At 38.1% G+C, this 11,217-nt stretch overlaps 1 protein-coding gene across 6 annotated transcripts; it reads left to right on the top strand.

Annotated features, from left to right (window-relative positions):
* Positions 1-5,786: 5,786 nt before the first annotated feature.
* On the top strand, positions 5,787-10,237 carry LOC113323727 (protein JASON-like). Of its 6 annotated transcripts, none has more exons than XM_026572101.1 (8): positions 5,787-6,022; positions 6,126-6,174; positions 6,472-6,527; positions 7,064-7,305; positions 7,469-7,614; positions 7,765-8,204; positions 8,298-8,386; positions 9,812-10,237. In XM_026572101.1, exons 1-8 carry the CDS (start codon positions 5,879-5,881, stop codon positions 9,978-9,980), a joined length of 1,335 nt encoding a protein of 444 aa, XP_026427886.1. In that variant the 5' UTR covers positions 5,787-5,878; the 3' UTR covers positions 9,981-10,237. The 6 variants fall into 6 exon arrangements, with proteins under 6 accessions (XP_026427886.1, XP_026427860.1, XP_026427868.1 ...); XM_026572075.1 differs by adding an exon at positions 8,693-8,845 and having other exon boundaries at positions 7,469-8,204; positions 9,775-9,954; XM_026572083.1 differs by adding an exon at positions 8,693-8,845 and having other exon boundaries at positions 7,469-8,204; positions 9,752-9,954.
* Positions 10,238-11,217: the final 980 nt, after the last annotated feature.

Below are 11,217 nucleotides of genomic sequence, written 5' to 3'. Positions count from 1 at the left end.
CAGTTACCAGGTGTGGGTAGATTATTGAAGAAGAATAATGATGCGTGTGATATTTTTCAGCGTGCAAAACATCGTAGAAGTAGTTTTGCTAGTAGTTTGAGTAAATCCAGTTGTAGTTTTGATTTGGTTCATATAGATTTGTGGGGTCCTTATAAGACGCATTCGTCTTCTGGAGCACAATATTTTCTGACAATAGTAAATGATTTTTCAAGAGGTGTGTGGATTTAGTTAATTCAAAGAAAAAATGAGGTTGAAACAATATTTCTTAACTTTATTGCGCTTGTGAAACGTCAATTTGGTAAAGAAATCAAAATTGTTAGAAGTGATAATGGAACTGAATTTAATGCATTGTGTGGCTATTTTAAGACTAATGGAATAGTTTTTGAGACATCCTGTGTAGGAACACCTCAACAAAATGGAAGAGTTGGGAGAAAACATCAGCACATAATGAATGTGGCAAAAGCTTTGAGATTCCAAGCAAATTTACCGATCCGATTTTGGGGAGAATGTGCATTGACAGCAGCGTATTTGATTAATCGTACGCCTACACCGGTTCTAAACAACAAAACTCCATATGAAGTTCTATTTGGGAAACCGACACCATATAATCAGTTGAAAGTATTTGGTTGCTTGTGTTATGTACATGATCAAAGTATTAAAGGGGATAAGTTTGCAAGTCGAGGAAGAAGATGTGTATTTCTTGGTTATCCTTTTGGGAAAAAGGCATAGAAAGTATAGCTTAGACAAAAAACAATTTTTGGTTTCAAGGGATGTAGAGTTTTATGAACATCAGTTTCCTTACATATCTAGGGTACCTGATAAGCCAACTGAGATAGTTCGTGCTAATAATGACGTGTGTTGGAGTGATGATGAAGAAATAGTGCAGAAAGAGAACCCAGAAAGCGTTACTGAGAATCCATAATATGTTTCTGAGAACCCAGAAGACATTACTGAGAACCCAGAATACATTACTGAGAACCCGGAAGACATTACTGAGAACCCATAATATATTACTGGGAACCCGGAAGGTATTACTGCGAACCCAGAATACATTACTGGGAACCCGGAAGACATTACTGAGAACCCGGAAGATGATACTGAGAACCCAGAATATATTACTGAGAACCATGTGGTCTCGAAGGAAGAAGTGACGGAAGCTAGTATGGGTAAAGGAAGGCGACAGAAGATTCCTTCTAGTCGGCTCAAAGGTTTTGTAACGCACACTGTACGAGAAAATAGTCCATCTCATGCTCACTCTCCACAGTCATCATCCTCAGGTACGCCGTATCCTTTGACATATTATGTTAGTTGTGATAGATTCTCTACAGTTCATAAAAAGTTTCTTGCAGCAATTACTGCTGGGTCTGCGCCTAAAAATTTCAAAGAAGCCATGAAGCATCCAGGATGGCGTAAAGCAATGGCAGAAGAAATACGAGCTTTGGAAGAACAAGGAACGTGGGAATTAGAAGAATTACCGCCAAGAAAGAAAGCTCTTGGCAGTAAATGGATTTACACAGAGAAGTATGATGAGAATGGACAGTTGGTGTGGCTCAAAGCTAGACTGGTGATCTTTGGGAATCATCAAGTAGAAGGGTTGGATTACAATGAGACATTTGCACCAGTGGCGAAAATGACGACAGTGCGGACTTTCCTAGCTGTGGCAGCAATTAAGAATTGGGAAGTGCATCAGATGGATGTACATAATGCATTTCTTCATGGAGACTTGGAAGAAGAAGTATATATGAAGATACCACCCGTTTTTTCTAAAGGTAAGTCTAATATGGTGTGTAGGATGAAAAAATCTTTATATGGTTTAAAGCAGGCTCCTCGGTGTTGGTTTGCAAAATTGTCTGCAGCTTTGAAGAATTATGGGTTTCGGCAATCATATTCGTATTATTCTCTTTTTACTATGACTAAGGGAAAAATCCAACTTAACGTTTTGGTCTATGTGGATGATTTGATTGTTGCGGGCAATGATTTAGTTGCGCTTAATCAATTCAAATTTTACTTGGGACAATGTTTCAAGATGAAAGATTTGGGAAAGTTGAAGTATTTTCTGGGTTTGGAGGTGGCCCGGAGTGCACAAGGTTTTTATATATGTCAACGCAAATATGCGTTGGATATCATCATGGAAACAGGTTTATTAGGTGCAAAACATGCAGAATTTCCAATGGAAACGAATCATCGTCTTTCTTTGGACAAAGGAGATTTGTTCACGGATGTGGAGAAGTATCGAAGACTGATTGGGCGTTTAATCTATTTGTCCGTGACTAGGCCGGACCTAGCGTATTCTGTTCATATTTTGTTTCAATTCATGCAACTGCCGAGACTAGCACATTGGGAAGCGGCTCTTCGTGTGGTTCGATATTTGAAGAAGAATCCTGGGCAGGGAATTCTGTTGCGCTCTGATAGTGGTCTTAATTTGAAAGGATGGTGTGACTCAGATTGGGCTAGTTGTCCCTTAACTAGACGCTCATTGATAGGGTGGTTTGTTCTTCTTGGGTATTCTCCAATATCCTGGAAAACTAAGAAGCAACATACCGTTTCTCGTTCGTCAGCTGAAGCGGAATATAGATCTATGGCGGCGGCTACGTGTGAATTAAAATGGTTGAAACAATTACTGGGTGATTTGGGAGTTCATCATCCACATGGTATGCGCCTTCTATGTGATAGTCAGTCGGCTTTGTATATTGCTCAGAATCCAGTTTTTCATGAACGAACAAAGCATATTGAAGTTGATTGTCATCTTGTTAGAGATGCTATCATGCAGAAGATTATTACGCCTTCTTACCCTCCTACAACAGTGCAATTGGCGGATATTTTTAGTAAATCTTTAGGGAAAGCTCAGTTTCAGTATCTTATTTCCAAGATGGGTATGTGTGATCTCCATGCTCCGTCTTGAGGGAGGCTTGAGACCCAGTTTCACAGTCTTAATATTAAGACTGTTGTGGACAGTCCAACGTCTAAAACTGTTGTGCACAGTCCAATGTGAGGTCTAACACTAGGGTCTAAAACTAAGGTTGTGCACTAGGGTTGTGCGTCTTGTATAAAGTTGAATGAATGAAAAGGAACACAAACTCATTATTATACGAATTGGAGATTATACAAAATCTAACACAACCCTTTTGGCGGCTTAAACTTGTGGGCGATCCATGATGTCCACATACTCTTTGTGATTATCCTTAGATCCACAAATAAATTTAATCAAATTTAAGAGGCTCTTACAGACATCTCTATGCCAATGAAAAACAACAAATAGTTTGTGACTATAAAACTCACTTTCTGAAGCCGCAAACTGATCCATTGAAACCCACAATTAATTGGTATGAACTTCTAAACTTATCACAAATAGCTTGAATTCAAATCCTCTATAGGCTCATGTAGAAGAATTTTTTTTTATTAATCAAATCTCCATGAATCGAAAGTAAAATGGACAGAGAAGTTAGGAAAGAGGAAAAGCTTACATTTTTAGGTGGTGTTCTCGGATGATGTATGAGACATTATATATGAAGAATCCAATCAAAGCTCCAATGAGCGTTTATTTCTTGTAACGTCCAAAAAAATTCAAAAAGAGTAAGATGATGAGAGGACCATTAATTGCTGGTGGTCGATTGGAATTGAAAGGATGAATCTTTCCTAATGTTTTGCGTTACAGAATAGTGAAAGGATAGGAAACGTTAGTAATGAATTTAGAGAGGACAAGATGTGCGCCCGTGCGTTGCACGGATTTAAATTGGTTGTCCCAAAGGTAATTAATCCATGTAAACATATAGGTTTTATGTAAAAAATATGTTATGTATATTGAAAGTGATTCGGCGCTCATTTACCCGCCCGTTCTATTTTGCCACGTCAATCCTTGATTCTTATAGGTCGGGGTCAAAGAGCATGATTCGGCGCTCATTTACCGACCCGTTCTATTGTGCTACTTCAATCCTTGATTCTTATTGGTCGTGGCCCAGGAAGAGCATGATTCAATACTCATTTACCCACCCATTCTATTGTGCTACGTCAATCCTTGATTCTTATTGGTCGTGGGTCAAAAGCATGATTCGACACTCATTTACCCACCCGTTCGATTTTGATACGTCAATCCTTGATTCTTATTGGTCGTGGCCCAGGAAGAACATGATTCGGCGCTCATTTACCTATTATATATATTTTGCTACGTCAATCTTTGATTCTTATTGGTCGTGGCCCATGAGCTCTAGAATTCGAGCTTTTGGTCTAACTTTCATTTTGGAGCCAGCAATTCGTACTCAAATCATATATACAATTAGGACTTTAATTGCGTCTGCCGTGGGACACAAACGACGCATAGTCATTCGATTAACTAAATTCAGATCATGCTTGGAGGGGAGGGGAGGGTGAGATCATAACCGCTAGTTATTCCCAATAAATATCCCGACCGCTGGGTGACACAACAAATACCACTGTTTTGTAAGCATTGATCAGGCGGCTGAGCTAAGAATCTAGTTATGGATGTGCAAAAACAAAAAAATTGCCAAAATTTTAGAGTACATAAATAAGTATCAAAAAATTGGCTTTGGGGACGTTAAAAGGAAATTAGGCTTGGTACTTGGCAGTTGCTTACCCTCTGTCATGGGCTTGCTCCATATTTATAGCCCCTTGGATTTATATATTGTGTGGTTTTTTGTTTTTTTGGTACAAATATATTGTGTTGATAAAGCCAAGTAGACATGTAAAAAATTAAAAATTAGTCTTGGCGGGCATTTTTTATTTGTTTATACAATCATCTTGAACTTGAGATATTAAGAATTTAAATTTTATGCAAAATTCTTTAAAGTCATGAAAATTATATAAGAAAATAAAACTATAAAATCACCTGAACACTGATTAAAAAGGGTGCATAAAATGGGAATCACTTATTTGCTTTGTTTTTACTATCATCATGAGAATTTCAATTATTGTCCTAGTTTTTTTACACTTAGTTCGGAAGCTCAAACTGTCAATTTCAAGCAAGCTCTCCCTTCCACCAGTCACCACGAGGGACAAGTAAGTTAGAAATGCGGTAGGCTAAGTCGTATGATGTGTTAATATAGTAGCTAGATTGGTAATTCAAGTCAATTAGGACAACCATCTAAGTCATGTAGGAGTGTCAATCTAACTACTATATTAGTAGTCCACGTCAGCTGGACCAATGCCCGTTGCTGAACGGTTCAGCGCTTTAAATCTCAGCCGTCTGATCAAAAAATAAATCGCCAAGCGATAAATCATTCCGCGAAAAGGTGATTTTCCCAGCGCTAAATGATTCAGCGTAACTATCTAGCTTTTAATTTACCCGTGAACAACTTTTAGAAGAGAGAACTAGTGTAAATAAATAGACAGTATTTTTTTTCGAATTACAACACATATTTGCTAATCTAACAGTTCAATCTAGCCCATAAAATTTAGCTTTACCCGATATTATCTTAGATTGCGGGTCTTCCCATTGCGGTCATCCCCACCAACATTTATAATTATAGCCCCATAGATCTCAATCAATCAGTGAATCAATTATTCATAGACAACACGTGGTAAATCGCACGACAATGAATATATCCACGTTTCATCTCAACCTATCACCGTATTTCTAACAGTATAATATCATTTTTAGGTTTTGTTGTTTTCCTTTTCCCTCTATCAACACATGAAATTCAAATTTCAAAAAAACGCACACCCTCAAACAAACATTCTAATTCCATCCACACCCCTATGTTTTTGGCCGTACAGTACCCTATATATAAATAAAGATATTCTTCTCTCAGACTGTCAGTCCTCCTCTTTCTTTCATTTTTCTCTGCAAAATCTCAGAAAAGCTAGGGTTTCAAAAATTCAAATAAAATCCTTAGCTTAAGATTTTGAGGAATCGGCGCCATACATGTTATGTAATAGTGGAATTGAGTTTGATTTGGGGAATCTCCTTAGGTCAGTGAAGAAAACCATTATGGGTTGTTTTTTTGGGTGTTTTCGTGTTAAAGATGATAATCAAACTCATCATATCATCTCCGATTCTTCTAATAAAGTAAGTGATTAGACTTTTCTTCTCCGATTTTTTGATTTTTTTTTGTGATTTTTTTTATGGAGAAAAAGTTGAGAATCTGAGTAACTTTTTTGTTTAATTGCAGAAAGATTCAAGGAATCGGCTAGCGGCGTTACTTTTATCTGAATCGCAAGGTGGTGATTCTGATTCTCATACTTTTTATACGTTTTTTAATTTAGATTTTGTCTTTTTTCATTTTTCATTTTTGCTTTACAGATCTTGAATTTTAGATAAATTGGATAGAAATTTCGATGTGTGACCTAATTCTTTTTAGAATCCTATGTTGTTTTATTAGTGTTGAACATTTGTGTTCGATTTGGTCAGAAAATTTTTTGGTAATTAGAAATTTTGTTGAATTTTAGGGTTTGTTAACAGTGTAGTTACAAGTGAGATTTATGTTATTATTGCTGAGAATGTTTGGTTGTATGCAGAAAATGATGTTTCTCCAAGCAGTGACAAGGAAATTACAAAGGAGCTCATAGACGAGGTTTGTGTTCTGCACTTTTCTCAATTGTGTTTGCTATCTCTAATTGGTTTATGGATTATTCTGCTATATTTTATTGAACAAGTGTACTTGTCTTGGTTGAGCATAGTTTTAGCAAATAGAATACTGATTCAGTTCAGATTTAAGTGCTAAGTACAATACTACATGATTTACCTTAATGTGACTCGTTCCCATTCTAGCAACCTGAAAGAATGTGGCCTAAAGTAACTTGTTTCTATTTCTTATTCACATTCACATGATAATTGGTATTTCTGACATTGTCCTTGACCATAAATGATATGCACTATCCTGCTTCCTTTGAAGCACGAGAGTTCCTTTGCTATGTCCCACTATTCTGCTTCCTTAGAGTCTTATATGATTTTGTGTTTGATTGGTTCGGAGACTTATCTGCTGCAGCATTTTTGTTCTATTCATTGGTATAGCAAGGTCTTACAAAAATTACAGAGTTTGAGTTTGTTGTTACTTGATTAGTTATCAGCTTTCTCATCAATGAATTTTTCTATCTGATCTTTTTACAGGCCAAGTTCCTTAAATCTTGCGGAACACTGGCAGAAACTCCTGCTGAGATACGCAAAACCTATGCTGGGGTAAACCATTCGACAACTCCTGATGGAGATTCCGAAAATAATAAATTTCACTCTTGGATGCCCAGTACGTCAATCAAGAAGCTCCAGTGGGAGGAGGAGAAACCAGACCAGGTCTCTGATTCCCCTGCAAAGCTATCTGAAGAACTGGTATCTTCAGAGCATGAACCTAGCAGGTTTAATTTTTTATCTTGTTTGATAGTTTCTTTCCCGCATTTGATAAGCTTCTTATTTTAGCAATTCAATGGATGATATACCAGAGGATACTAGTTTGCATACTGTTAAATGGATTATTTAGTTGTCTACGTACTAATTTATCTTCGACTATTTTTTCTGAAGCTCTGTATCTAGCGAGCAGAAGCCCAAAGCATATGAGAGCAACGGAGTTGAGAGTCCTGATGCATCAAGCAAGACACCAATGCAGCCTATTGATGATGATGCATCATCCCCAGTCAATCCAGAGATTCCAATGGAAACGACCCAGTGTAAGAACAAGTCTGTACGCTTTGATTGTGATCCTTCTAGTGCCCAAAGCTCAAACCAGTCTGATTCCAATGGTAGTAATGAAGGATCAAAGTGGTCTCCTTATCCTACCCCATTGAAGATAACTGATGAGATGCAAACTCCTGGAACAGTTTTTGCAACAAACCCAGAGAATATTACAAATGGGAAGAATCCTAGAATCAGGTGCCAGTATGTATACCCAGCTGGAAACCCTCTTCGAGAGTTTACCCAGTGGAATGTGCTGAACGAGGAAGATGAAAACACCACCCCGGAGTCTACATCTGTTTCATTCTCAAGTCAGTCAGTGGTGGAGCATGACAAAGAAGCTAAAGCTGGTGAACGTGAGGCGGTGGTAGAGTTCTCTAAGTGGCTTTCATCTTCCCCAAAGAGCAAGAGTGTTGGAAACTATGAGACTATATCTAGTGAAAGATCGCATAGTAAGACTCCCGAGGAGGACAGACCTATTCTTGGAACTGTTGCTGCACACTGGAATGATGATGAGCCTACTCGTGTCTTGCCCAAGTGGTGGGATGGTAATGGGATCCCGAACTCGACTAACAAATATAAGGAGGTACTCTTAATTTCCATCCTTGTTTTCCTCGTGCTTATTATCAACTAGAACCAGTCTGTTAAATGTTTTTGTGAACTTCTAATTTACCTGCAGGATCAGAAAGTTAGCTGGCATGCAACCCCATTTGAAGTGAGATTGGAGAAGGCATTGTCCGATGAGTCTCTTGTTAATCCAATTCCAAGGTATATTTTTCTCTCTACCTTTCTTTGCTGTCACTAGAGTTAGTTATTGATAATGTAGTTTAATTTGAGGTATTTCACTATCTCGTAATGCTTAAACAATCACAGCCAAAAACTGGGTTAGCTTGAGTATGCTTAACCTGTCTGAAACACGATGAGATTTGGAGCCGAAAAACACTAAATGGATGACCACTAAGTTTGCTTTGTTAGTTTGCCAGAACTTTGCTCGACTCTGTTCTGATAATTTCATCAGTTGCATGTACAAAACCCGATCCAGATTACATAACACATTGTTTTCTTGATTCACAGGAGGCTTCATGATGGCCGACCCATAGATTTTGATGAATTGGAGGAAGGTGATTCTGCTATGTCTAAAATGAAGACCTCTCCTCAACCCGAATCGGTGGTTTCCTTTTAGTGAAAGCTCAAAACATTTTGCTGGTGTTTGATCTTCTGTGACAGGTAATTTCAGAAATTCCCTAGAGATATCTTAGCGAAAAATCCTACTTAGTCTCTTTTGCTGCATGTATCATTCTGTGTTGACGGTTATGCATCAGCCAGTATTTGAAGGCTGCTTCAATGTTCCAGTGTATAGAATGTATTTTTATACCGTCCCCGTGCTTGTGAAGTTTTTGGGGGAAATGAATTATATCAAAAACAGGTCCTTTTAGATTTATGCTTATATCTTGCAGTTAAGAAACGATGCATTTGTCATCATTACAGTATGTTGATGTTAAATCTTCTTCTTCTTCTTAAAGATTTTGAATTTTGGATTTCACAAAGCTAGTTTATTTTTTCCGGACATGAATTTTTTAACTTCACTAGTGGGCCTAAATCCTATGTAATGTAAAGGCCACTTTCGAAATGCTTGAAAGACAGATACAGTAGTTAGCCCATGTAGATGTAGGAAGAGGAAATCCCAAACGACAAACACCATCTAAGCTAAGTGTTTGTACTAAATGTGCATTGTCAGGAGAACGGGCAAAAGCCTTCACGAACTACAATAGAACCCCTGTGATGCTCTACCAACATAAGTGTTTTGAAGATTGCAAAATAAAGTGTTGAGCTTGGTAGTTTTTTGGTGTCTTTGAATGACACTCAGATTAAGAAGAACAAAAGAAACATGATGATTAATGTCTTTGTTATCGCTTTGATAGCTGGCATAGTAACTTAGCAAGAATCTTCCTTGAGCAGCATCTTGATAGAGTCTTCAATTTTCCGAATGTTGTTCACAGTTAAAGAGTTCTTATTGTCTCTGATAATCTTTCCTTTGTGAATGTTTTTTAATGGTGAAGCAACAAATACAGATAAGTTTGCTTTTTTAGTTTGCCAGACTTTTGCTCGATTCTGTTCTGATATTTTCATCAGTTGCACATGCATACTCGGTTCAGGTTACCTATTGCACATTGTTTGCTTGTATCACCGGAGGAGGCTTCATGATGGTCGACCTGTACATTTTGAAGAATTGGAGGAAGGTGATTCTGCTATGTCTAAAATGAAGACCTCTACTCGTGTGTTTCCTTCTTATGAAAGTTCAAAATATTGTTGGTCTTTGATCTTCTGTGATAGGTTAGTCCAGAAATTTCCTATTTCTTAGCTAAACATCCTAGTTAGTCAGAACTCTTTTGCTGCATTATCATTCGGTTTTGGTGCACAGCCAGCATTTGAATGCTGCTTCTAATGTACATAACGTATTTTTATCTCCCCCATGGGTTGTGAAGTTTTTGGGGTAAAGGGATACATAAAAAAACAGGTAGTCTTTGTTACAGTATGTTGAAACTTCTTGTAACTAGGAAAATACATTTGCCAAAGAAAATCCAAACATTAATGGGAAAGATGACATTTATTATTGAATCTCTTTTCTGAGAAGAGTTTTAAACCAATTAGGAAAAGAAAAAGACCAACTTAGATTTGCTCTAGTTGAACTGGCTTTTTGTGCCTGACAATTAGCAACCTCATTCGACTCTCGACGCCCACAAGTGCACTTCCAACTCCGAAAGTTTTCCAATAATATTACTATTTGTGCATATCACAGAACCGTCAGTTTGGTTAACTGCTTTCACAACGTTCAAGCAGTCGTGCTGAACATTAGCTCCTTGCGCCATCTTTATTCCTTCCAGCGCTACAAGTTCTTTTGCCTGCTCCTATCTTGAGCTATCCCAGCTGCTTCTGATACCGCACCTCCACATAAATATCTTCTCCTAGGTTACTTAGTAGTAATGGTAGTAATTTGGCCCAAAATGAGCTTGAGCCTGAGCCTATGGCTGAACCTGAGCCTGGGGTTGAACCTGAACACCAGTATAAAAAGAATGAGCAGGATCTTGAGCTGGCGAATGAGAAGGCTGAAATTGAGGATGAGCCAAAGGTTGAAATTGAGCTTGAGGATGAGCCGCAGGTAGAAATTGAGCTTGGGAGTGAGCCAAAGGTTGAAATTGTGCTCGAGGATAACGCAAAGGTTGAAATTGAGCTTGAGCTTGAGCTTGGTAATGAGGCAAAGGCCGAAATTGAGCTTGAGCTGGATAATGAGGCAAAGGTTGAAATTGTCTTTAGAATGGGCCAAAGGTTGAAATTGAGCTGGAGCTAGATAATGAGCAAATGACTGAAATTGAACTTGAGGATGAGGCAAAGGCTGAAATTGAGCTTGAGCTGGATAATGAGCCGAAGGCTGAAATTGAGCTTGAGCTAGATAATTACCAAAAGTCTGAAATTGATCTTGAGAATGGGCAAAAGGTTGAGGTTGATATTGAGCTGGCTTAGGAGCAGAAGGCTGAAATTTAGCTCGAGGATGAGTGAACGGTCGGAATTGAGCTTGAGCTGGCGAATGAGCCAAAAGT

This window comes from Papaver somniferum, chromosome 1 (genome assembly GCF_003573695.1).
Source record: "Papaver somniferum cultivar HN1 chromosome 1, ASM357369v1, whole genome shotgun sequence".
Taxonomy (NCBI): Eukaryota; Viridiplantae; Streptophyta; class Magnoliopsida; order Ranunculales; family Papaveraceae; genus Papaver; species Papaver somniferum.
Note: the sequence above shows the minus strand (reverse complement) of the source record. Positions and strands in the feature narration are given on the sequence as shown.